This window comes from Drosophila elegans, unplaced genomic scaffold (assembly GCF_018152505.1).
Source record: "Drosophila elegans isolate 14027-0461.03 unplaced genomic scaffold, ASM1815250v1 contig_183, whole genome shotgun sequence".
NCBI classification, from domain to species: domain Eukaryota; kingdom Metazoa; phylum Arthropoda; class Insecta; order Diptera; family Drosophilidae; genus Drosophila; species Drosophila elegans.
In genome coordinates, this window is record NW_024545550.1 from 7,072,750 (window position 1) to 7,100,088 (window position 27,339).

General features: G+C 40.2%; 5 protein-coding genes across 8 annotated transcripts; 1 reads left to right on the forward strand and 4 right to left on the reverse strand.

Annotated features, from left to right (window-relative positions):
• The first annotated feature begins 191 nt into the window (after window positions 1–191).
• Window positions 192–4,612, forward strand: LOC108144384 (protein three rows). The gene is given in 4 exon segments (XM_017269159.2): window positions 192–572; window positions 631–1,626; window positions 1,678–4,168; window positions 4,171–4,612. Coding segments are annotated over 4 exon segments (4,164 nt in total). The 5' UTR covers window positions 192–263; the 3' UTR covers window positions 4,539–4,612.
• LOC108144389 (MORN repeat-containing protein 3) lies at window positions 4,540–5,543 on the reverse strand. The gene is made up of 2 exons (XM_017269166.2): window positions 5,007–5,543; window positions 4,540–4,787 (listed from the first exon to the last, which is right to left on the reverse strand). Exons 1-2 carry the CDS (start codon window positions 5,416–5,418, stop codon window positions 4,636–4,638), a joined length of 564 nt encoding a protein of 187 aa, XP_017124655.1. The 5' UTR covers window positions 5,419–5,543; the 3' UTR covers window positions 4,540–4,635.
• A 548-nt stretch (window positions 5,544–6,091) lies between these two features.
• LOC108144385 (calcium release-activated calcium channel protein 1) lies at window positions 6,092–25,675 on the reverse strand. Of its 4 annotated transcripts, none has more exons than XM_017269163.2 (4): window positions 25,394–25,675; window positions 17,621–18,029; window positions 9,425–9,580; window positions 6,092–7,165 (listed from the first exon to the last, which is right to left on the reverse strand). In XM_017269163.2, the coding sequence occupies exons 2-4, from the start codon at window positions 17,987–17,989 to the stop codon at window positions 6,629–6,631; spliced, it is 1,062 nt and encodes a 353-aa protein (XP_017124652.1). In that variant the 5' UTR covers window positions 17,990–18,029; window positions 25,394–25,675; the 3' UTR covers window positions 6,092–6,628. The 4 variants fall into 4 exon arrangements, with proteins under 4 accessions (XP_017124652.1, XP_017124650.1, XP_017124651.1 ...); XM_017269161.2 differs by lacking the exon at window positions 25,394–25,675 and adding an exon at window positions 25,287–25,372; XM_017269162.2 differs by lacking the exon at window positions 25,394–25,675 and having other exon boundaries at window positions 17,621–18,168.
• Window positions 14,418–17,145, reverse strand: LOC108144386 (chymotrypsin-2). Its single transcript, XM_017269164.2, has 2 exons — window positions 14,895–17,145; window positions 14,418–14,837 (listed from the first exon to the last, which is right to left on the reverse strand). Exons 1-2 carry the CDS (start codon window positions 15,372–15,374, stop codon window positions 14,502–14,504), a joined length of 816 nt encoding a protein of 271 aa, XP_017124653.1. The 5' UTR covers window positions 15,375–17,145; the 3' UTR covers window positions 14,418–14,501.
• Window positions 20,377–22,094, reverse strand: LOC108144387. Its single transcript, XM_017269165.2, has one exon. The coding sequence runs from the start codon at window positions 21,393–21,395 to the stop codon at window positions 20,640–20,642; it is 756 nt and encodes a 251-aa protein (XP_017124654.1). The 5' UTR covers window positions 21,396–22,094; the 3' UTR covers window positions 20,377–20,639.
• Window positions 25,676–27,339: the final 1,664 nt, after the last annotated feature.

Below are 27,339 nucleotides of genomic sequence, written 5' to 3' on the forward strand. Positions count from 1 at the left end.
AAAAAATTAAATTGGCTTTGTAAAAATATCAGTTTGTTGATTTAAATTTCGATAACCCTTAGCGATATCGATTTATTTTAGGTATTACACGTCCTGGTATTTTTCTGTGAGAAAAAATACTTGACATACCGATACTATCGTGTGCAGATTTCTATGCTCTTTAGCCTAGGGTCACATTGAATCTTAAATTCTGGCGCAAAGCACCAACAAAAAAGGAAGCGTCTTAGTTAAAATAGTCAAATGAGTCTTTTTCAAACCGCAAAATGTCTGGTGATTTAGCTAATCTACTGAAGGGAAGCCGATCCAAAGTGGAGTTGGCCTGCAAAAAGGTGGAGGCCACGTTCCGGGATTTGACTGGAGGATCCTTTGATGCTTCCAATGCGCTGAGGTACGCGCTGAGTGTGCAGAACCACATTTGTATTGCCTTGCTGGATAATCTACAGAATGGGGATCTCTTTAGCGATATAGTTGGTATAATGCTGCCACATCTGGTTCCCTATGAGGCGAAGCCCAGTTTATGGGACTCGCACTTGACCAGCTTGCGGTACATACATCACGGTTTGTGCCAGCAGGTTAGTTTACCTAAACATTCAAATTGGGACCTATTTTAAACCATTATTTTCTCCCCAGAGTCACCTCAAAGCCTGTATAAAGTTGTACAACCTTATACGAGGTCAACCCTGCCGCCTGCAAGGGGAATCGAACTTCAAAATATATCTGGACATCCATTTGAAACACTTCAATAGTGTGCATTTACGGCTGCAAGAGCAAAATCTTCCTTCGGAGGCCACAACTCAGCTGCGTTATGCCCTCGAATCCCTGGGCGAACTTTTTGATGCCATGCGGCTCAAGAAAATCACACAAATGGGAACACTTTTGGCGCAACTAAACGAATCTATGTTTGGCAAAAGAGGAAGGACATTCTTCAAGTCCCTTGCTCAGTTCCAGCTCTTGGAGAGTCTGAGCAAGATGCTTAAGCCCCTGTTGAAACTACTGGCCAGCAGTGCTCCATCGGAATTGGCCAACCAATTCCCTGAGTACCTAAGTCTCATCTTGGCCCTGGTGCAGATCGATATTGTGGGACCTCAGTCTAGCCAGCAAATGTCGCTGCAGCTGCTGCGCATGTGCAAGGAGCTGTTTCGCCAGGAATCCAATCTAAACTATGCCCTGCAGCTGATCTACTACTATATCAAGTTGATCTTTGTCAAGGAGCCCGCCGCAGCCGACTTTAAACGCACCTACATGGATCTGTCGCGCAAGTTCCAGGTCTTCTTCGAACACAAGGGCTCCGCCCATGCCAAGGAGCAGTGGATCACGGACCTACTGGTGGCCCTTCAATACCTCCAGGTGTTGATCCACCAGAGTTGCAGTAAATACGCCTCACCCTTCCAGTGCTTCTGGCAGCAAATGCAGGGCGAGGGCAGTTGCGAAGCCTATGCAGAGCACTTTAAGCTGCTCAAGAGCTGCGGTGCCTTGGCGGTAAATGTCACACGGAGTCCACTGGGCAGCAATTGCAAACACGAGGCCTGCAAGAGCTTGAGGAGGCACTGCATCATGGCCTATGGTCTGTGCGCCTTGGATGCCTACAATAACTGGCAGCCGACGCAGCAGCAAAAAGCAGATAAGGTGGGTACTTAAACAGGCTTTCTGATCATCACTTAATACCTACTTTTCCAGAGCATCCACAAACCGCTGCTGGTAGTAGTTAGATACTCAATGGATCTGGCCACGACCATGAAGTGCCTGGGTCCCACCAGCGTGGAGCTTGTCAAACTGGGACACCAGCTATTAATTGCAGCACACCAGGTCTCTTGTCCGGAGCAAATGTCCCTGCTGGTGGAACTTCTGGAGCCACTGCAGAAGTTGCGGTCCCTGATTGCCGACAAGGAGATGCAAGAAATACTGCGACGTCTCTACAAGGCCAGCTGCCATTGCCAAGATCCCCACATGACCAGTCGCCTGCATGCCAGTTATTTGGCATCGCTAACGAATCCCAGCCGATTGAGAGCGCACCTCTGTTTGCACTACCACAATCAGGTGAAGCTGGGCAAGGAGATACAGAAGTGCGTCTACGAGTGGCACGAGTCCACTCCACTGCCACATCCTCTTACTCCTGCCCAAAAGAAACAGTTCTACGATATGGATTTCTTCGTTGCGATGGATTACTTGAATGGTTCCTCAATGGCGCCCCTACAGTCGCTAGTCCGCTGCCGAAAGAGTGATTACCATCTGGTGCTCTTGGCCAGGCGTGTGCGAAGTGATCTCGCCATGCTGAAGCAGTGCCAGGAGTTGCGTTCGAAGCTGAAGCATCAGCGATCCCTCAGCCGCATGGATCACTTGTCGCTGGGTCATGCCAATGTGGGCCTACTGTTGGACGCGATGGAGGCTAAGAAAGCAAAGGTGGCCAACAAAGAGGTGAACGAGAGTTTTCTGGAAGAGCTGCTACTCAGGCAGAACCTAGCGCAGATTAATATTAAACGAGAGCAGCGGCTGGTTGAGCTGGCTAGTGAAGCCATCACGGCCTTTGGCCACTTCTTTCACCAAGCCGATCAGGAGCCATTGGACATTGAGGAGACCCCCATTGATTGGCAGGCCTTGATCGACGATGGAGTGGCTGCCGCCAATGGTCTTTCGACAATGGGCTATCGAACCCAAGCGGACGATGCCTGGCTGCTGCTCTTAAGGATTGGACGTCTGCTGGAGGATCGTTTTACCTATCTTCGAGCCCTAAATCATTTCCTCACCCAGAACGAAGTTCAGGCCAGACTGAAACTGAACCTTGCTGAGGAAGTGAAGTGGGCGGAGGAGTTGCTGGATGATTTGTGGCCGCAACTGCACAATGGCAGGTTCTACAAGCGGGAGCAAACAATGGTGATGCTCTGTTTTTGTCACCTGGCCAGCTACTATGCCAGAAGGGATTGCCTGAGTCATGCCCAGCTGTTGCTGCTACATGTGGAGCAGCTTCGCGCCGAGTTTCCTGAAAGATTGGGCAAGAACGATATTATCTTGATCACCGTGCAAACAGTGCGCTTTAGACTTCGCTATCAGCAAAGAAAGCCTGGAATGCCCAGGATGATGATGCCCCTGCGACAGTTGGACACTCTGATGGACAATTTGCGAACTTTCTGCGGTCTATCCAGTTTGGATAACAACTCACTGATGTTGCTTCTCAATAATCTTGTGACAGAAAGCACCGAATGCTCGGCAAACAGATTGAGCGAACAAGTGCAGCTCTCCCACGTTGTTCTCCGATCGAACCTGGAAACCGGTTTGGCCCTAAAAACCGTAGAGATATTCCTCTCCTGGCTGTGGACCAATCTGCAAATGGAAAACTTCGACAAGGCACAGTCCAAGCTGCGACTCATCGAACACTGTTTGGACATAAAACCCTTGGCTCGCAAGGAAACCTTGGCTCTACCGGAGAAGGAAGCAGTCAAAGATCCAGCTATTGTTGACCTGGCCAGCCACATGGACCAGCTGCAGCTGGTGGAGCCAATCAGGAAGCAGCAGCAGCTGAACGCTTACTCGCCAAAGCTGCCCAGCATGCGCTCGAGTAGTCCCAACTCTCAAATGAATTTGAATCATTACTTGAACTTGGACATAGCTCCTTCCAACATTCGGGAGAATTCGCAGCTTAAGTGTCTGTATTTTATAATGGGCTGTCTGCATGCACGTCTCAGCTTTCTGCAGAGGAACAGCGAGGAACAGTTAGATGAGTTCTATGAAAGGGCGGCTCAATGGCTGCAGGAGAACGCAGAGATGAGTGCTTCATTGGGTTGCATGCTGCAGGTGCAGCAGCTCTATCATGTCAACTATCTGCGCTACAGGCGAAAGCATGTGGAGGCTATATCAACGGCTCAGATGGGTCTTAAAAGGCAAGGACTGCCAGTCGGGGATGTTAACTATGCCTGTAACTTTTTCGCTCAGCTCAAGACGGCACAACTGGAGCTGAAACCCCTGGGTCAGGAAAAGACGCAAAACAAGGTACTGCGACGTGCATTGGTTTTCAATCCTTCGCCAGAGGACAATAGCCGAAATGTGGCAGCAACAGCTTCGGCAGTCAAAGACAAGACGACCAAAATCAACGAGTCCCACAAAAAACCATCCAAATTCAAGATTTACGAGGAGCTTGAGCTTCGGCCACCAAGTGCGGCGGGCAGTAGTAGCGGCGGGGAAGCGGCACCGAGAACACACCACCAGCCTCGGATCACGTGGACTTCAATTCCTGCCAGCTGATTGAGATAAGCGACGACGATGAATCACCACCGCCTTTGCTCACCAAGTCATCCAAATCGAAAGCCAAAGGGAAAGCAAAGACTAAAGCCACCACAGGCGTCTGTGAAGTAATCACATTGGACAACAGCTTGGATGTAGCCTCTACGCCGAGCACAAGGTCCACCAGATCAAGGAGGCCACTTCAGCTACCCGAGGACAACCCAACGACAGCCAGCAAATCAAGGCGACCCAGGCGACAGGTGTCTGCATCGCAGCCCAAAGACACAGACTCTAGCAGCACACGCAGGCTCAACAGGCACTGACTAGCATTAGTTACAATTCTTATTTAAAAACTGATTTTCTATCCAAATATATGTTATCTAAGTGTTACAAGAAAGCTTCTGGGCTTAATTTATTATTTTATTTGGTTAGCAAGGGCATTAGCGACGTTTTGCAGACGTCCTGATTCCAAAAGCCGCGTTGAATTCTTCTTCCATCGTTGTCATGATAGAAAACTCCCGCTCCTGATTTGCAGCCTCCTTCGAATTGGCCTACATAGCGACTTCCTTTGGCTTTAGAATTTAATATGGAACATTTAAAAAGAAAATTATATTTTTAGATTAAAAACGTAATGGCTATGATAGTATAATATTTGAGAAGCATTCTAATCAATTTTTATAGAAAACTAACAAATACATTAATATATTTTTATCTTATCTAAGAACTATTACTTCATCTAGTACATATATCTTAGTTGTAAAGTATTTTCAAACCATTTCCACTTGACTTACCCGTAAAAAGTACTCCTTTTCCGTGCATTTGGTCGTGTAGCCACTCGCCCACATAGACTCCTCCATCCGGCATCCAGAGGATGCCCTGACCACACCGTTGGTCCGCCTCCCACTGGCCGAAGTACACGGATCCATCGGAATAGAACTGCTTTCCCTCGCCACTTCGCCTATCCTGTTGCCACTGACCCACGTAAATGCGGAGTGTGCCACCATTTGGCTCCTTCCGACGCAGAGTTCCATAGCCATGCCGCTGCCCCAGGTGCCAATGACCCTCGTAGACCAAGCCACCGCTGGTCCGCTTCACTCCATAGCCATGAGGCTGCTTGCCCAGCCATTTGCCCTGGTACCTGGATCCACCGGGATACCTTTGACAGCGAACTCCGGAACTGTATCCGCGCGCCGGGCACGACATGTCTTCGATGACTGAAGTCAGTGGTGGCCTGCGGTGGTGCCATGTGGTGTCCTGGGTGCACTTTTAGGCCCCTGCTGTGCGTGCGGTGTCACTTTTCTAATCAACCCCAAAGCAGCATGTCTTGCCACCATTTGCCTTCCTCCTCCAGCGACATCACGCAAACGTAAGGAGGCCAAAGACATCGCCTCAATAGAAAATCGTTTGTTCCGGTTAAGTATATGTGGAAAAAATCGTTTAATCAGTCGTATAAATTACAAAGCTACTTGGCTTACATTGGTAGAAAAACATCTACAATCCAGATTAAATAAGGCATACATACACATTTATGAAATTTTAGTCCGTTATATCATCATTTTTCATTTATAATTTGTATTATGTAAAATGTATGAAAATATGAAAAGTATTAACGAAATTTTAGTCCGTAATACCAATATATAATTTTTGATTTATAATTTTAACTTTATAAAATGTTTGAACATTGTAGCTCGAAATACGAATATCCTATCACTCGTTTCTAATTCATATAGTGTAAAATTTTACAAGTTTAAAACACTAAATGGTGAGCCTACAATCCAAATTATTCCTAGCAGCTTAAAGTTGTTCGGCATACATTGCTATAATTACTTTTATATATTAATATATCAAGTTATAAATAAAAACTCCGACACCCATATATATAGAAAAATCATTTAATCGTAAATTATATAATATAAATTACAGCGCGGTTTCGCTTACATAATTGGCCTAACATTAAATTAGGGGCTAAGACAATCGAGTTGTGTCCAAAAAAGTCTTAAAAAATAAATACGGGAAGACTGCCAAGGATGGTTTCGAAAAAATACGGCATACAATTTCAGATACACGCAATTAATATAATATTTATATATAGATCGGATATGAGCTAATTATTGAGGAATATTCATCGTACATGATGGTCCAAAAAGTATTGCTTCGATTAGGGTCTTTCATCATTGTCTACATATTCGTGTCTAGTAATTGCCATACAAAAATAAAGAGCCACACGCAATACAGAATACAGAATACAGTTCACGTGGCATATAAAATAAAAATCTGCTGTTATCTGCAATATCACAAAATTTGCATCAACTACAAATTTACACTATGTTTTTATTTTTCACTTAAATAATCTGAGGCTTGCCCTGAGCCGCTATGTCTTTTTCGGTTGATCCACATCAACGTGGAGATCGTGCTAGACAATATCCCCGGAGGCGCCGTAGTTCATGCCATTGTTGCGGATGTTGTTGTGATGCTCCAGGTGATCCTGCTCCATCTGCTCCTTGAGCATCTCCAGCTCCCGGATGCCCGAAATCGTCACCTCGTACTTGTGCGAGACGAGGGAGCGATAGAAGTGATAGGCGAAGGCCATGAAGATGATCATCACGGGGATGAGGACCACGCAGGCCGACCAAGCCGCCGGCGGACTGAGGTCGTAGAACTTCACCCAGCACAGGATGGCGATCTCCAGGAGGAAGAGTATCAGGCCCAGCAGTGTGGAGAAGGCCCACGCCGTCTCAATGTACCAGTGCAGCCGCTCGTGCGGCGATTCGTGCACCAGGGAAATACTGTGCAGGTTGCAGACCGTCTCGATGTTCGGCAGGATGCAGGTGCTGATCATCAGGGCCAGCATGTGCACCGCCACCAGGAGCGTGGTGCAGATGGCAAAGGCTATCAGCATGCCCGGCGGCACCTTTGTGTCGTGATCCAGTTGCACCTCCACCATGGCCACCTTTTTGTGGATAGATCGAAAAAGAAATCAGTCATTAATGATTCTTTGTGTTTGTATTAATTTAAAGGAAGTATCGAAACGATGCCCCGGCATTGCCTCTATTATTATTAGCCATTTCTCGTGAGAAACTTTTGGCAACCAAGCCAGTTTGCTCTTATATTATATGCTCTGAATGGACTAATTTATCTGATCCGCCCCTAATCCCCTCCCTTCCTTTTGCCACTACATTTTAGGTGTACATGTGGAATGCATAACGAGTTGACGAACCACCAAAATAGACCAATAAATACCTCTTCACCTAGTTTAATTACCTAATTGAAAACTAAATCAAAATGTGCTTTAAAAATCCTAATTTAATTGCGAATATTTCAGTCGTCAAGAGAAACATTAGAAATACAATTTATAAGAATAAATCACATTACTATTTAGTATCACTATCACTTCTCTTAACTGAAATTGTAATCTTTTGCTAGTAATTCTTTAATACTACTTTTAATATTTAAAATAATAATCAATTTATGACAAGAATAAAATATATAGTTTATATTTAAGATAAACATTCCTACTCTATGTATGATAGTTGTAAAGATTATTATTATTTTGTATTACTTTTAATAATCTACACAGAAATAGCAAATTTTTAATAATATATGGTAGCTTTAACATTTAAAGTTATATTTTATTATGTCAGGTGTAGAATTGATATACAATAAGTGGGAATCTTGTGTTAAAGTATGTTTACTTTTAGTATTACTATTAAATTCGCAGTATGATTGTAATTTTGTAATAATAGTTCTAACACTTAAAATTAAATTCCATTATGTCGTGTGTAAAATTGACAACAATATGTGGGAACTGTCATTGAATTCCTTTAAAAATGTTGGGAATTCAACTATACAATGTAATTTTTACCCTTCACTAATTCCATCTGTTAAGCTTTGTGTTTTCTGATTGGTAAAAGATCTTATTCCAAATAGTCCAAGCTATCCCTGATTAATGGGTGAAAAGCACACATGTGTAGCAAGCACCTAAAAGATCAACACAAAGCTGGTGGGAATAAAATCAAAACTATTTTGTTGGCCCTCAATTTGTCGCTGGCAGCATCGGAAATAATTATGTTGGTAAGGCATAGACGAAAGTACAGGCAGCTAATTAATGATATATATCTATTTGTTATATATGAAAATATCCCTGTCATGATTGAAATTACTTGAATGTGACACCGTAAGTAAGGGAAGCATTCAAACGGAACAAATAACATATTGCATTTCGTTGCACGATTCGCCATGTGGAAACTTTTGTTAATACTGCAATAATATTAGTTTTATGGGTAGAGTATTCTGCATTCGTGATGGATATTAATCCTAATGCTGATCAACACAAATGCTATAACAAACTAAAAAGATTATGAGTATTTCTGCCAGATTTTCTGACCCTGCATATTAAGTTGGTCCAATGTTTAATGAAACTAAACACACTTACGGTCAATGATAAAGTACTTAAAACTAATGCCATCAAAAATTAAATTGTAGTCTACGGAAAAGTAATGACTAATTGATGACTAATTTCCAAAAACTCTTTATGGGTTCATTTTACGATATTGTAATGCCTAACTTAATGTTGCTTTTGACTCAAATCGCTTTTCCTGTCGAATGGCATTATTTTTAAGTACATTTGTATTCAGCACTCTATAAGGTAATGTTTGATTACAAGATTGCGGAGCATGTCATAGAAATCTGATTAATTTAATTTGTTTTTTTTTTACTTAAGTACAATGTACATATTAGGAAAATTTTACAGCCTCAGTTACATATTTGAAAAATTTTTTTACTAGTAAATACTTTAGTATTTAAGTTCTACTCAAGTATTTAATTACTGAGGATTAGGACGAAATTCAAACGATTTCTTAACTATTATTTTAATTATTTGCGGCATCTTCGAGATTTTAGGACCATTAGTTGTAAAGTGTAAAAATCTATTGAGTAAAGGCATTAAAATTTTACTATAGGTTCTAGTATTTTAATTTTGAATGTATTACCGAGTTATTACTTATTCGCGATTTTTAAAGTGACTGAACCTACGATTTTACCCTTAATTGTACAATTTGGTTAACTAAATAACCAGTAAAATTTTACAATAAGTACCTATTTAAGCACTTTAGTATTTAACTTCTAACGATTATGATTATATTTTTATAATTTTACATAGCCCAACCTATGATTTTACCCCTTATTGTAAAGTTGAATACGGAACACTCACCATGGCGAATCCGGAGAGCAGGGCGGACGTCTTGCTGGAGGCCTTTAGCTTGGCCCGACTCAGCTGTAGCTTCCGCCAGGACAGGTAGGTGGGCGAATGGAGATCCTCACCAGATTGCGACATGCTGCTGCTGCCGGTGCGATGGTGTCCACGCGGCTGAAAGCGGTAGGATTGATTCTGTTGGTAGGTGCGCAACTGAAAGGGCGGCGGCGGCGGCTGGTGGGCCGCAAATGGGGTCGTTGAGGAGGCTATGGAGGCTAGTGGTGCGAGTGGTGCTAGTGGCGCTAGTGGTGCTACTGCTGAAGCTGTTGCCGCTAAAGCTGAAGCTGCTGCCGCTGAAGCCGCGAATGCTGGCGACCCGTCTCGCTGCGCAGTGAAGCGTCTCGCTTGCGGCGAATTCGAATTGAACTGACTGTGATAGAGATGTCGCGACGATCCCACGAAATTGCCCGCTCTCAGATTGCCCAGATTGTGTGCGGGATGGTGGAGGGGCAGCTGGTTCTGGGACTGCTGGTGGCTGTGACTGAGGTTCGGATGCTGGCGCATATAGTCGCCGTAGTCGCTGCCGGTTGCCGCTGTAGCCGCCGCCGTATAGGCATCCACACTGGCCGCCAATCTGGCAGTGGCATGCAGAGCGCTCGCCAAGGCCGAAGGTTGTGGCTGTTGTGGCTGTTGTGGCTGATGTTGCTGCTGTTGCCGAATCCCCAAGCGGTTGTTCGGCTGCGGATGCACCTGGTAGCTCTGGTAGCGCCTCGATATCGGCAGCACATCCAATGTCTCACTGCTCGCCGTTCGCTCGGTGGACGACTCGAAGGAGCCCTGCTGGTGGCTCAGCATTAGGGTGCTCTGGCTCAAATTGGCCCGGGCATATCGCAAATTACTAGCCTCAGTTGTGGCCGGCAGCAAATGCTCCTCCTCGTGATCCTCCGCCGGCGGCGTTTGGGTGGCTTCCGCGTCCGCAGACTTCATGGCCCTCTGTCGACGTGGCGGCTTTAGAGGTATCTGCTCCTCTGGCTCGATTTCACCCTCTTCAAAAGGTGGCATGGGCTACAGCCTACACTTCAATCACCCAACTCTTGTTCTGCGAGATCAGATTTAGCTAGTTTGGATCAGCGTTTCAGCTCTTTTTTTTCCAAAAAATATTAATTAAAGCTTGTTCTTAGCTGAGTAGGGTCAGTAAATAATATTTAACTGTCCAAAAGTATTAAAACTTGCCCAAGTATACAGTTTCATAAAGCTTAGTTTTGTTTCTTACAAGATCAATGATAGGTATGTTTAAATAAACGATTTTAAATGATGATTATGACACTTTTCTTTATACCATCTGAAAGATTTTCTTTTACAGTTTACTTCATTTTACAGCTAATTTATATTTCAGTTCTTAAGCTGTTTCACAAGATCAAAAGTGTAAAATCCTCTAGTTTCTTTAGGGTGCTCCATAAAGTTGCCCGAACAGATCGGCTGATTTGCAATGTCTGGCGTATATTAATAAATAAAAATATTCCATCAGGTCATAAAGGTCTCATGTTGGTTATCGACAACGCCCTGCCTCAATTATGAGGCACTTTGTTAGAACGTTTCAATTTGCTGTTCACTGCACTTGATTCGCAGTGGTTATATTATTCATTTCATTTTTTAACTGCTTGAACCTCAGTTATTTGGATTTATTGCTTTTCGTGAACTTTTCTCCCTGTTCTGTGGCCTCAGGAATATTAATTTTATTGAGAACCTTCTACGGATTTCGGTTCTTTGGAATATGTTAATGTTATTACTCTTGATCTCGGCGACTTTTTGTCTGAATTTGAATTATAAACTTGAAGTCGTTGGATTTTCCTGTAGATTATTCTCTATAATCTCTGTCCAGTGGGTGATTCACATTCAATATCTTGAGGATGCAAGCAAACTCGATTCACTGTACTTGGATTTTGGAGTAATCTCAGTTCTAGAGTTCGTTTGCCACTTGTCACTGTAATCTCGTTGTTTTTCCGCTTTTTTCGAGGGGCTTATTTCATTAGGTTCCGTTTCACTTGGTTGATTTTGCAATGCTTCCCATTGATGATGCTGCTGAATGATTTTCGCTGGCTGTTATTGTTTTTATTTTTTGTGCACATGACAATTGATCAACAATTACCCACATAGGCTAACACACACGCACGCTGAAAATTTCTCGCATCTCTCTATTCGCCGCACTCTCTCTACATCTTTTGTGTGCGTTGAAATATTTACTTTTTATTTATAAACACACACTTTATGGGCCTTATAAAATGTAAAATACATGTGTTAATAAAACAGTTTTTCAGCAGGCACTTGTTGCTGTTGCCGACTATTTTGTATGTGGCCAAGGTCAGTAGTTGTACTTTAAAGACAGCTAGAAAAAGTAGCGAAAAACTGCAAAAAAAATCACGGATGCTGTCGACGGCGACACTTCCGCAAAATAGAACAAAAAATGGCACGCAAGAAACCAACCAGCGAATCGAAAAGAAATTCTTGCCCTTCCGCCACAACAACTTTAATTCAGGTGCGCCGCGGTGCACATTTAATTCGATTTCATTTCTGCGTCCGCGAATGAGTCTCACTTTTCGCTTTTCGCGCTTCTTGTTCCTTCGGCGATGGCAAGTTAACAACTAACTGAACTGATACGGCTCTGCCAGCAAAGCGGCAAACTGAGCGGTAAGCACTGGCGGTACGACGGCGGTATAGCAGCGGCACAGCGGTAGCTGAGCGGCAGCGACGACGTGTATTCAAATTCGACAATCGATTTGAACGGTGCGGCCTGCGATGACACAAAAAACAACAACAGCTACAATAATGGCAATCGAACTATGACAGTACAACCTCTACAAAGCGAACAGCAAGGGCAATTCGAACTAAAAGAACTAAGGATTAAAGAGAAGTAGGAAGACAATATAAAATTTGGTTAGATAATTTGGTTAAACTGAACTACCTTGAAGAGCACAAAACAAATAGAAATGGAAAATTTGATTAGAAAAAATTAAAATTATAATATAAACAGTTTTTTTTAATAAATGGCAATAAAATTACAGAAAATTTATTGTGCTGCAAGCACATATCAAAAATATGTTCATGTATATTTGGAAAAGCTATTTAAAAGGCTTTTTTAAATTATTTAATATTATTTGATGAAGTGTATATTTTAATTTTTTAATCAATACAGAAGAAAACCACAGTATTTACACATCTTAGTTTTATTAGCTGGTTAGAAAAACGTTCTACCACTAAATACATTTTAGTAACGAGATTCCACGGGCAAGAGTTCGTTAAAAGGAAGTGGCACTGTACAAAAGCCATTTGAATGAAAGCGTTTAAAGAGAGAGTGGGTGAGAAAAAGAAACGGAAAGAGAACTAGCTGCCAGACAGGTGAAGAATCGAAAGAGGCGAGACACCAAAACTACAGGAAAACAAACAGTAACTAGGGGGTGGTGAAAGGGGGTCGTTAAAGAGGGTGGGCGGGGCTGAGAGGGGGCGGCGTCTACTGCTGCTTTTGGCAATCGATCAGCGATCATCGACTGATAAATGGGGAAGACAATTCGAGTGATTAAACACACGCACATACGACACACAATGGCAATAGCGAAAAGGCCCTGAACTTAAACTAGTTATTCAAGATTCAATCAACAGGCCGAAAAAACCATTTGAACCATTGGGGACATAGTACTTGGCATCTTTCAAAACCATATCGTAGGTCAATATTCTCTGCAAAAAGTGTGTGGGAGATGGAATCTTGGGTTTTTGACATTGTTTTGATATTTTTCAATGCAGTCATTTTTTTGTTTTGGCATATTTAGGTTCAAAAGTCTATGGGTTTTAGTTAGCAATGACTTATCATATCATGTTTACTCCTTATAAAGAAGAAAACATAAAACACACGATACAAATCGCATAGTATTCATACAAAACCATTCAAAAGCAATCTTTATACCCTTGCAGAGGGTATTATAATTTCAGTCAGAAGTTTGCAACGCAGTGAAGGAGACGTTTCCGACCCTATAAAGTATATATATTCTTGATCAGCATCACTAGTAGAGTCGATCTAGCCATGTCCGTCTGTCCGTCCGTCTGTCCGTCTGTCCGTCTGTCCGTCCGTTTATATGCAAACTAGTCTCTCAGTTTTAAAGCTATCTGCATGAAACTTTCCCAAAAGTTGTCTTTCTATTGCAGGTAGTATATAAGTCGGAACGAGCCGGATCGGACGACTATAGCATATAGCTCCCATAGGAACAATCGGAAAAATAAATGAAAAAAATTATAACTTTGCTGTTTTTTAATTTTTTGTTTAGTTCTTCGACATATAGTAATGGTTAAATATTTCCGATTTACGGTTTAAATTTCATCAAAATCGGTCGACTATAGCATATAGCTCCCATAGGAACAATCGGAAAAATAAATGAAAAAAAATTATAACTTTGCTGTTTTTTAATTTTTTGTTTCGTTCTTCGAGATATAGTAATGGTTAAATATTTCCGATTTACGGTTTAAATTTCATCAAAATCGGTCGACTATAGCATATAGCTCCCATAGGAACAATCGGAAAAATAAATGAAAAAAAATTATAACTTTGCTGTTTTTTAATTTTTTGTTTCGTTCTTCGAGATATAGTAATGGTTAAATATTTCAGAATTATGTTTTAAATTTCATCAAAATCGAACGACTATAGCATATAGCTCCCATAGGAACAATCGGAAAAATAAATGAAAAAAAATTATAACTTTTCTGTTTTTTAATTTTTTGTTTAGTTCTTCGACATATAGCAATGTTTAATTATTTCAGAATTATGTTTTAAATTTTATCAAAATCGGACGTCTATAGCATATAGCTCCCATAGAAATAATAAAAATATATAAAATAACTATCTAATAATTGAGCTGCAAATCATCATAGTTTCAATGTTTTTCAGCATATACTCAAGTAAATCATAATTTAAATGTTTTCAAAAGTATTTAATTCATGCAATAGCTGCAAGGGTATATGAACTTCGGCTTGCCGAAGTTTGCTTTCTTTCTTGTTTTAAAAGAATTCGATTATACTGTTTCTTCAATTACCATTGCAACCATACAGATCAAGCCATCAAAACCCAGTTTAGAATAAGGGTTATAATGATGAAAAATTCTGTGTACTTTCTTTGAGATCGTGCAGAATTTAAAGTTCTCTCGATGAACTTGAGTTTATGGAAGGTACTAGTGTACTCCATGAATCCTTCTTCCTCGGAATTGTGAGCCTGGCGTGCCACGCCGTATACAAAATCGCCACAAAAAAGTGGACTGCCCAAGTCCAGTTGACACATGTTGCCCCTGCCCGTATAACTTCCCATGCAAAGGCAGCCTCCGCAGTGCGCCTTGCAATCAGGAGACTCCTGGGTTGTCAATAGGAGGAGATCGTTAGAGTAGGGTCCATTCTAGAGGGCAGGACAATCGATTATCTCAGGAGAGTTATCTTAGTTCCTTGCACTCACAAAGTATATCCGGCCCCATCCGAGAGTCCTGCACAGCCAGGTGGTGTTCATCTTCTGCGTAGGCAGCTTCATGGCAAACTTTTGGCCAATAATGGGGCGCTCCAGCTTCAGCAGAGCCAATTTGGAGCAGTCTCCATCGCCGACCTTGTCAAGCACCACCTGCTCTACGCCAAAAATATTCTTATCCGCCGGCCTTTTCAATCGCCTGCGCGTGAAGAGCACCACCCTCAGGTTTTTCCGGGTGCTGACCTTGCTTGGAGTACTCGCTGGCAAGGTGCTCACACAGCAGCCGGAGGTCAAGACCCAACGGGCGGACAGGATGGAGCCGGCACAGAAGTGGTTGTCGCCCCAATTGCGAATATGCTTGCGCGTCCGTATGGACACCACATTCCGGTGGTGTTTGCCAGTTAAGTAAAGGGTCCTTTCCATCGGCTGGCCAAAAACCATTGTTAGGAGCATAAGGAGGAGGAAGCACTGCATTGCAAGTGCCTCAGAAATTAGTCATGTCGACAGGGAGTAAAGTGTATCAATGTTTTCCATCTTCAAAATTGGCAAAGTAGCCAAATGTGACTGGGTTTCTTTAGTACATTCAATGGAAAAACCATTCGCTTAGCTTTCAACACAAGGCGAGTAAAATAAAGTGGTTCGATTTTTAAGATTTTGTTTAAAAATCAATATAAGCCCGAAATCTATTAATCAAATGCCTGTACAAGCCAAGCAGGTTTTTAAAAATTATTACCAACAAAAATTGAACAATACATAAATGAGTCAAGAGCATGTGCCCGTAATTTTAACTTTCTAATTTGGAATCATTTTTGCATTAATATTTTTTACTCTACAAAATACAAAATGGAAGCAATTATTTGCTTAAGCTTTATAGCGCAAACAAACCGAATATTTAAACAGACTTTTGTGACAGTTTAAGCCACTTTTTTATAGAAAACATATGGTAAATGCAGAGAATAAAGGAATTAACAACAAAACCCTTATAAAATAAAAGAAAATGTGAAAAATACAAAATTTGTTAAAACATCGAATCAAATTAAACAAGCATTTTAGAGATAGGTACTTCCCAGTTAAATTCAGCAGAGCATATGGAACTCGGACAAGTCAATACAACAGAGCTAATCGAGAACGAAAGTGCCTCCTTTTTCGGGCTTACACAATTACAAATCTGGTTAATGTTAATAATAACTTGAGCTGTCAAATACAACCAGTTCGTTTGGGCTTTCCCCAACAGCCGCCTTACTTCCTCCAGAATAAACAAAATGTAACCACTTAAAAAATGTGAATATAAATAAAGCCCAAAGATAAAGCAGAAAGAAAACGGAAGGTGCCAGCTGGCGGTTGGTATTTAATTTTTTCCCTCCGAGTCGCCGGCAAAATTCGTATGCAAACACACACCTGGATTTCTGAGACGCCGACCAATTTCTTTAGCACTCGTGGGTGGGTGCGTGTTTTTATTATCGCCGGTAAAAAAAAAAGAGCAAATATAGCAGAACCGATAAGCGAACTGAACAACTCTTGGAGCCAATTAGACGCCAGGCTTCTACGACATTTCCATGACCATTTACAATTTCATTGTCAGTGTGCTGTTCGCCAAAAACACTGTTCAATAATTCAGCAGGTTCTCCAGGTAACTCAGTCATAAAATATACCTGTGTTCTGTATGTGCGTCGTGTGTTTTTTCGAATGTCTGTGCGATCTTGTTCGACTTGAAACGTAGGCCTTGTTTGTTTGTCAGATTTCGTGGGTCGATTGAACGGGCGCATTCAGCAGGGGATTGCGAATTTAGATATGAAGTATGTGATTTATGATGGGACTACAAGACTAGCGATGAGATTTATTTACTACCTATTTTTTTTGGAAAAACAAGTGTTGAGTAAGTAAAAACAGTTATGAATCACAGGCTGAGTTTCAAAATTTTTAATTTTTTTTCAGTTTTCCCTGGCAAAAGAAAAACGTTTCCGTTTTTATCTTACGATTTTTTTGCTACTTTAGCAAATTTGCTAATTGCCAAGCTAACTGAATAAATAACTTTTCGCGCTTGGACAAAAATTGTCACAAGAGTTGTACAACAAATACACTTATGTTTGCAGTTCATATTGTTTTTAGACACCTAAATATAGCTTCAGCTAAATTATGTAGAATGTACAAATTAAATCTGGCAGCCCACTCAACAATTGTCATTGTTCTTTCTTCGCTTTATTTTGATTTGGTTTTGATTGGGAAACTTACTAATTGAAATCAAATAAAAGAAAATATAAAATAACAGCACGAACACATTTATAGTGTAAATAAATGCTATATTAAAGATGTTGACTGCAAGAATTAAATAAATGCTATATTAAAGATGTTGACTGCAAGAATTAAAAACCCAATAATTCATTGATGAAACTTATCAATGTTACTGTTTAATTCCAAGAATATAGTTCACTGTTTTGAGTCAAAATGTTTTATGATCATAAACTGATGATTACCTAGCTAGTATGTTTCTTAGGTCATTTAAGAACATCGATTAATCATTCGTCTTTTGAAAGAGAAACCCCGTGATCGATCACCAAATCACAGCTTAAATCAAGCAATGCTGAATGCGCCCATTTCCAGCGCGCGTGAGAGAGAGTGAGAACGAGAGAGAGTTGCGAAAGAGTAGCTTCCATAGCATCATTGGGGGAGGGGAAAGAGAGAGGGAAGAAAGATCTTGGATTGATTTGTTATTGACTTACCTTCGCCTGGTTCTGGGACGAGTGAGGGGGCGGGGGCGGCGGGAACTGTAGCAGCGAGTTGCTGATGCTGGTACGCTGAATACCGCCGCTGTTGTTGCTGTTGCTGCCGCTTCCAGTGGGACTGTTGTTGTGATGCTGGTGAGGATGTGCCTGCAGCGGGAACTGCTGGTGGAACTGATGGCCGGTGGCCACGGAAGTGGCCGCTGCAACGGCGGCGGCTACGACGTGCTGGAAGTGGTGCTGCTGATGGTTTCCAGTGGTCGTAATCACTGCTGAATTCCTCGCTGCCCTTGGAATCGACGACGAGGCGATCGGTGACTTCGATGGCGTCTCTAGGCCGCCAGCATTGGCCGTGGTCCACACAGACATTTTGGCCAAGTTGCGATTTCGCCAGCGAATTTAAGTACGTCTGCCATTGTGCACGAAAATATAAGCAAATAAAGGAACAGCGGTTAACTTAGCAGCGCACAGGTGCAAATTAAGTACGATCGGCGAGGTTTGAAATTAAACTAAACAGAAAAACAAATTAATTCAACAGCATTTTGTTGCTTTACTTTGCCCAGACCAGAAAAATGCCTAACGCGTTTCGCGAAGTTATCGATCAATCGATTAGTCTTAGTGGTGGCAGCTCAACCGTCAGCTGTGCTAGTTTAAAAATAAAAAAAGGCGCGCTATTATAAAAAGTTTGAATTTTGTATGTATTTAGGGTTTAATTTTAGTGATTGGTGTTTTGCTATTTACTATTTGCCAAATATTTTAGGCAGGCCAATTAATCAAACGCCCACCAAGACATTAGCATTAATAAAATTGTTAGCAGTGCTTGACACACATTTTAATTTGTCGATTGCTACCTTTTGGTCTTTTTTCCTATCTGTTTCTGTCTGTCTTTTTCTTACTGATTTGGTTTGCTAATTTCTTTTCGCATTCTTCCGGCGTGGGTGCAACTTATTTAATGCACATTGCATCTGTCTTATGTGGTTGTTTTTGTTGTATGCCTTGAACTTGCAAATTTCCAATGAGTGCAAGGAGTGATGAATGATTCTCGCATAACTGTGCTATTCACCCTATCTCTTTCTACTTGCTAATATTCACACCCACACTTTCGCAAGTGTTTGGCAATGGCTTTCATCGATTTCCTTTCTTCTTCCCTTCCTTACCATTGCTTTGCTTTTCTTTGCTTTGTTTGCGAATTAATTTACATCCCATCGATAGATAAAGCAAGTCATGTGCCGATGAACAGAACCCTAGAACCATTACCGTTATCTATTGGATATGCCCAAAGCGCGAGTACTCACGTATTTGCATAGCAACAATAGTGATCAAAATAATATGATCTAAAACCTAGAACCTATACAAAGCTATTTTATATCGCTCGTATAATTACCACGATTTTCGATAACAAAAGAATGTTTGATATACTAAAATCATTTAAATTACTATAAATTAATCGATAAAACAAACACATACATTTTTGTAAATGCATGGTGAACTGCATTGCAACTGTTAAACATTGTGGTCAAAAGTCAAAAAGCATATACATAGACCTTGGGATACAACTTTAAAATCATAAAACGGTTACTTTGTTTTTAATATTTGTATTAATTGAAAATTAAATACTAAAAATATTTAATTATGTATATTTGTCAAATTATTGTTTTCGCACTTATTTATATTTTCTACATTTTGCAGAACTTATAATATAACATATATATTGCTTCACTTGCAGAACTACAATCTATTTGTACACCCATTGCTGTATGCGGACGTATTAGAATTTCCTTGTGGGCCGTGCGTCGCCTTCAAGGTGTTACAAATGTGCGCAAATGCCATTATCGGTTATCAGGCAGGCGGCTATAGAATATTTGTTTGGCAACCTAAATAAACGGGTCAGAGGGGTTAGTGCCCAATAACTATAATAATTTTGCATGCTCTGCTCCCGTGGCTGGCACTACTTGGACTTGGATCGTGAATGTAAACAATTGCTGGCAATTGAAATCAATAAGCGATCCGAGTGCCGCAGACTTTGTAATCCCTTCTGGGTATTTTTTCGATTCCCAGCTCAGCTCGATATGCTCTTAATTGTTTCTTTTGCTTGGGGCAGGCGGCATAAGATTGCCAAGTCATTTGCTATTAATAAAAACTTCTCTCAGAAATCGACTTTCGATAAGAAAAAAATAACAAACAATGCAAACACAATGAATGTGTGTCTGTGGGTATATGTAAATATGTACTTATATCGCAAATGAATTTGTTCAACTACAGCATATGTACATAAACAATCAGCCCATTTGACAGTGACGCAGATTTCTAATTTCGGATTCAAGTTGGAGAAACAGCGAGTTCCTGGAAGCGAATTCAAACACTTGAAACTCTCGAAATCTTATTAAGCTTATCGTAAAAAATTCTCACCTAATGTTTAAAACCCTCATGTTTTAATGCATAGTAATTATTTAACACTTAAAAGCTCTTTTTTAATGAAACCCTCTCAGTAAGGTACGACCTGAAACAAAGTCCGTTTCAATAATTAGTGGTTCTACAATTGAAATGGAAACTTTTGATTTCTTTTGAAACTCTATTGAGAAGACTCAACACTGAAAAGCTTAAAAAATTTTAAAATTGTTGTGCTTTGTAAATAAACATCCACTGAGCAACTGATTTCCGTTGAACCATAATCTCCGGATCTCTTATGCAAATTTGGGAAGGATCCGCCCCATTTACGAACCAAAAATAGCCCCCTAAACTTAAAGACCTCCAAATTAACATAAAATATCATCTTTAATTCATACTCAAAAAGAGTTTACAATAGTTGACAAAAATAATATTAATAATAAATGGATTGGTACAATAATACAGAATACACAGCTAAGTACGCGGCACTTTTAAGGACTAATGGACAAGACAAGACGATCACAGGAGTCACGGGTCACAGGTCACAGATCACCGAAAACCCCGCTTGGCAACAATTAACGTTACGATAATGTCCTCTATTTGGCTGACTATCATTTATGGAGTATTGGCCTTATTGTATGGTGGGCTTGATGGAACCCATGGAGTTCTTGCGATGGTGATTGACCTCGAACCGCTTCATGATGCTGGCCACAATGGACGAGGGCGGCATGTCGGGATTTCCGGTTAGACCCCTATAGCCCAGAACACTCGAGTCGGCCAGGGATCGGGCCAAAGTCAGTCTTTGCACAAAGGCATCGGTATCGATTCCAGGTACTTGGGAGGGTTTCAGGAATCTCCTTGGAATACGGGACAGCATGTCCTCGGAGCTGAGTGGTCCGAAGCCCAGGTTGATGAGTATGGCCTCGGGATCGGGTTTGCGGGCCTCCAGCAGACTATCCACACTGGAGTATCGACTTGAGTCGGATTGCACGGAAACGGAACTATCCCGGAGGAGTAAGCTACTAAAACGCTGCTGTCTCTGCGCCTGTGGACTCAATTCGGGGGCTGTGCTGGAGGATTCGAAGGACTCTTCGTGGCGCAGGCACCGGGAACTTGTAGCGGAGGCTATGTGACGCAGGGGCAGGGCAACGATATTCTCCACATCCTCCGGATCGGCATTCTCCTCCAAATCAGCGGCATATTCCATGTCATCGGTATCCACTGTAGACTGTTGCCGCTGCAGTTTTCTGCGCCGGCGCAGCGGTTTGTTGGGCGGAAAGTGGGCGCTGGGCAGGTGATCACTGCTCCCAGCCAGCTGTTCGACCTTGACCACCTTCCCCACCTTCTCCCCCACCTCGAAATTACTACAACTGTGCGATCGCTCCATAACTATATATATGGCTAAGATATATGCAATATATAATGTCTAAGTGACTTTTCTGTGGTCACGGCTGCTCGAATTACAAGCCAAAGTCGTCGACTCGTGCGATCTCGATTCAAGCTCAGCCTTTGCACATATTTGGTAATGGCCAGAATCAGGGCCTTTTATTTCGAATGCGTGTGTGTGTGTGTGGAGTGTGGTTCAATAGCAAAAGCGAAAACAATTTGTGTTATTTGTTATTTGGTTAATTTGTTGTTGTTCTATACGCTTTTTGTGGAAACGTGTTTTTCTATATTCCGCGCGTTTCTGTTAATTTTTTGTCGTTCGCGTATTTTCAGCCGTATTTGTATGTTTGCCTGTTTTTTGTTTTTTGTTTATTTATTTGCGCTCAACGCGGAGATGCGGAGTGTTAATCAGCCGGAGAGCTGAAGCTTCTGACCCCGGATTTGGAACGATCGAGTGTTTTCCCGATCGCTTGACATTGATATTGGTTATGGTTATGGGAAGTGTAACTGTTCTCTGGACCAGCTTTGTTTGCTTGATTTCTATATTTATTCACGTCTTGAGTACACGAATGGGGTAATTTACAGAGCTCGAGTTGGTTGCAGTTCGAGTTATGAATTGTTAAATATTTTCAATATTGTTTCAGCTTTCTCTTCACGCTTTGCTGGGCGTCCGTTTCGCAGCGAGTGATCTTCAAAACTGAAACTGAAATCACAAGCCCCAAACGAAACGCCCCAAGCACGATCGGAGCTTTTACGCCGGAGAAAAAGAGAAAGAACGAAATGGAGAGAGAGAGAGAGACGGGTACACTGAAAAAAAATTTCATAGACAGAGAAAACTACCAAAAGATTAAGGTGCAAAATCAGAGTTGAAACACTTTGTACTTTATGAAACATAGATATAATTTTTTTCATATAAATATAATTACTTTTATATTAAATTATGCAATTATACTTGCATTGTATTTAAAATATTGATTATATACACATGTTATTTTAACATGATATACATTGGATTGGAATTAAACAACCATTTATTTTTTAAAAATTCCATTTTTTACCAGTGTATAAATCAGGGGACAGAGAGGGGCTGAGAAAATCAGAGAGTGAAAGAGAAACAATTTAGCGATCGGTCTGAGCTGGAATTACTTTGCGCAACGCCAATCTATTAAGAAATTTTGATTCTACACTCCAACCATAATAATTCCCCCACTTCCCCACGCAATCTTCGGGGAAAAACCTTCGTGCGCTTTCGTTCGTATCACTTCGATAAAAAAGATATACCTACAATACTTTAGTATTATTGGCACGTTCTGGGGCTCTGGGAGTGATTTTATTCCGTTTATCGAGCCTTTCGTATTGCCCTTATTTGCTTAATGAAATACTTTTACGGCATAAGCCCCGTCCATTGTTAAACAATTTGGGCATCGTAAAGATCTGTCTTTATCTAATTGTTGCAGGAAGATTTCGGGCTAATTGTAAAAGTGGATCAGGCTTTACGATCGCTTTTGATCTTCGCCCTGGTTGTTTAAATTGGTGCCACTCTCGTTGAGTTTCACATGCAGATGATGCGGAAGAGTCACGCAAACGGAAAACACAAACAGGGGAAATTGTTTAAACCAGTTAATAAGTGGCGCGGGAAAAGCTTGCCAATCAAAAGCTTTGGGCCAAAACAGCTGAGGCTGCGGGTTAGCTTTAACCGATTCACTGCAAATCGATCTCTGTCTGGAGGTGTGCATTTCTTTTTCTGCACTGCGAGAATCTAAAAAAAGATTTGAGCTTGTCACGTCAATCTAAAATCAGATAATTTGGTACTGAAATAGGATGATTATTTTAAGAATGAGATTTATCTTTAAAATTTCCTACCTATTTTCAATCAAAACAATAACAATCCAAAAGAGCCCTACAAAATGTTTGCATTTTGAAATAAAACAATCATTACAGGAAACCTAACATATTAAAATCTAACATATTAGTTTAATCATTAAGTGTAATGTAAAAATAGTAATGAAAATCTTTTAAATTCAGATAGTATAAATCTTTATTCTAATATTTAAAATGATATCATCATAAAAATTAGTATTTCCCAATTTTTTTTTCTGCGAAGTTCATGTTGAACTTATTTTTTTTATTTACTTTTAACAAATGTGTAATTTTTTGTTTGGCCTTATCTTGCTAAAGAAAATGCATATACTAAAAGCTTACTAATTTCAGTGCACCTTTTCCCCTTTTCAGCCTCAGCTTCAGACGATTGTAATTCATACTTGACACGTTCTGGCCACTGACTTTGCTGAGCTGCGTAATTGGATACTGAGATCAGTGAAAACAGTGGCAGGCAACCTCAAGCCCCCGACTAAAGGTTCTGTCAACAGATCTCCCCAGACTGACAAAGGTCCAAGTGTATCGGCTGGTAAGAAGTACTCGCACTCAGAGCATGCATACATTGTGTGCCCGTGGCAAATTTACCCAGTTCCTCAAAAAAAGGCCAGACGATGGGGAAGAGCCATAAGTCTGCGGCCGGCGAACATCATAGAATAAATATTTTAATGAAGCCAAAGTAACTTTGTTAAATTCAATCAAAGGTGAGCAAGAGGGGATGTCATAATCACGATGTGCAATTAACTCTCGACCGAAGCCGAATGCTTGTCAGCAATCATCAATAGAGTAACTGGGATCTAATGAATGTGCCAATATGATCGTAGACGATCGGAGTGGGAGGTTTCGGATTGAAGTTCGAATCTGACTAGGAAACGGGAAATACCAATGGCGTCTTTGTGCTTGATTAACACGATCAGCATGATATGGCAGGTTATTTAGATAAGAGAAGGGGTAAAGTTTTCAACACAGATCCTGGGATTAACAAATAATTTCACTTAATTGTGAAGCACAAATAAATAACTCAATTTTCCCAGAAAATCTAGATTTTGTGAGTTGTGCAAGCGATTTGAAGCACGAATGGTAAGCAAACCCAATTCGAATAACAGTAATTACAATGACACAATGATGGCGTGCCTAGGGTTAACCTGTGATTCAACAGGGCATACACTGAGAAATTTATTTTATTAGTAAATTTATTTAATAATAAAAGTAGTACTGCTGATTAAGCATTAAAGTGTTTTAATAAATACAAGTTTCCTATTTTTTTTTAAGTTTAAACTTTATAAGGGTAAGGTTGTGTATTAAATCATATTGATTAAGTTTTTTTTTAATTATATTTTACAGATATGGATTTTTTGACCAGTGCAGTGACCCTGATCTGATAGAATCCAAAAACCGTTAGGTCCGATTCTGTCAATGGCTCGCGCGCCCTTTTCAATTGATAGTAATTGGCATCAAATAAATGTTATTCGACGCTTGTAATGTATACAAGCGAAAGTGTAAATTGCAATTGAAATTTCAGCATTGTCAAGTAGTTTGAGTGCAACTTGGAATTGCAAATGATCGACAGGAGAAGGGAAGTTCGAAATGGGAATGGATATGGGAATGGGAATCCAGAAATGGGAGCTGCTCACCTGTGTGTTCTGCTTGTCGAATCACACTACTTTATTTTTGCTGAATTTTAAGGCGTTACGAAACAAGTTTATTTTTTCTAGGTTTTTAAGCACGTGTTTGGGCTGGCGACTTTTCCGGCTTCCAGCTAATGCACTTTCTATGCCAAAGGAAAAAAACATCTGTCACAGACAAACAATTTTATTGATAATTTTTAAAGTCATTATGAAAGCTTGTCAGTTTGAATATTAACAAACACTTTTTTACAAAAGTTAATTTTAAGATAAAGTAACCATTTTTATCATCTGTTAACACTTTACTAAATTAAACCGAACCCCTTTATTGCCAAATGAAATATATATATACTTTATAGAAATAATGTTTAGGATGAAGGTTGTGTTTTTACCTTATCTTAATTATTTTTGTGACTCATAGACTAGCCATTAATGGAGTCGACGTTTTGGAAGGGACCTTTGATTAAAGAAGTTTGACTGTACTTTTGAAAGGGCTTACATTATGTAGCAGAAGCCCACAACCGGCTCGAATCGTTTTGAAAGTTTAACTGAGGGCGATGGTGAATGGTTTTCCACTCGACGTCTGGTTGTCACACTTTAAGATCTGTTTGTGGTGCAGGTTTTCTTCGCAGCGCGTCTCGTTATCTGCGGATCATCCGCTAGCTCTTTTTTTTATCTTGTCACTGATTATAATTATTTTAGTGTAGTCAACTGTCGGCCAAATATTTGCACATTGTTTGTTGTGCAAATGAGATGCTTTAGACCCACGAACAAACAGTTACGATGCTTAGAAATATGCAAAAAAAAAAGAACACAAAACGCGAAGCTGAAAAAAATTAATACAAGAATATCTCGAAGCACAACAAAAAAATAAGAGAGAATCTAGAAAAGAAAACCGCGAAACACAACAGAAAATAAAATTACAAGATAAATACGGCGGCGACGAGCGTACACGTTCGTTTTTGTGCGAGCGCTCCGAATGAATGAAAAGTGCGCTGGCATCGCAAAGATAAATAAATACCTATGTCGCTGCCGAAAAGCGACGTCGACGTCGGCAGCGGCGGCGTTGCACATTTTGTTGTTGCGCCAACTTATTTTGCCGTTAGATTCCGTGGGTTTCGAAAGGCCAAACAGCCGGTTTTTCAGATAGTTTTGTAAAATGTCTGTTATTTCGAACAATTTTACAGATATCTACATGGCTAACCAGCGATCTACATGTATTTTACATCGATATCTACAGATACATGTCGAATAACATATTCCTGGGAGCTTTTTTTACAGGTAAAAATTTATACCCAATTCTAAAGCGATTTGCTTTTGTTTGAAGGTGTATGGAAATTTCAAAATTTTAAAATAGCAAATTATACCAACAGAAAAAAACCTTAAAATCCCTTAAAATCATATTTCGTATTTCAAATTTAAATTTAAACTATTGTCAGAAATATTTTAACAGGGTAAATAAGATTAATAAAGTCTAAGCGGAAGTAGCAAAAATATTTTAAATAAATAAGTTATTATTGGATTTGCTTAACTCATCAAAACCCTTTTTAAAAAACACCAGCCTTACTTTTTGTTCTTTATTTAAATGTTGTGTATTCATTATAATTATATTGTACAATTTGTTTTATTTTGTTTGTGTGTCTCTTTTTATAATTTCTCAAGTTGGACATGCACTTCTCACACGATGGAGTGTCACTTGTTCTCAGTTGCATTTTCACGTTTTTTTTGTGTGTTTTTTTTCGCTTTTCTATTTATTGTGGAATTGTTTTTCCAACAGTAACAAAAAATAAATTATTGGCTTTTAAAATATATGTGTATGTTTTGTGTATACAATATATAGAAAGAGCGTAGAACTTAAGGGTTATGATAACTAAACATAAAGAATTATAACATGCCGGCAAGATTTTCGATTCATCATCATCATCATTTCATTTCATATCCTCTGATATATTATCTTCTCTCATTTCATATCATAATATTGTGTAATCTTGAATAGTACAATTAGAACTAAGGGCTAAAATTAAAAACAAATTGTGATGTACAACACCGAAAATGTCAAGTGGAAAATGGTTTTCCCTCTCGCAAAAGAGTTGCGCGACAGAGACAAGAAAAAAGAGCAATATTAAGGGGTGAGGGGGTGTAGACGTTAGAGGGGGGATTACAATTAATAAACAATTAATAATAATATTGAGCATTGAACTCGTACTGTTCAAAATTGTAGCAATCGATGCGGAGTATTCGTAGTTCCAAGCAAATCTCGCGGTGAAGTCTCTGCTTGAATTCAAATAACATTGTACACAAAACATTTCGTTAATTAAATTAAACTGTTAATTATGGCAAACAAAGATTGTAAACGTTATTATCCCTATACATATCATATATATCTGTGTCTATATTCATACGAATGTTGCGATCTTTTATGGGTGCTACCGTTGATTATCGATC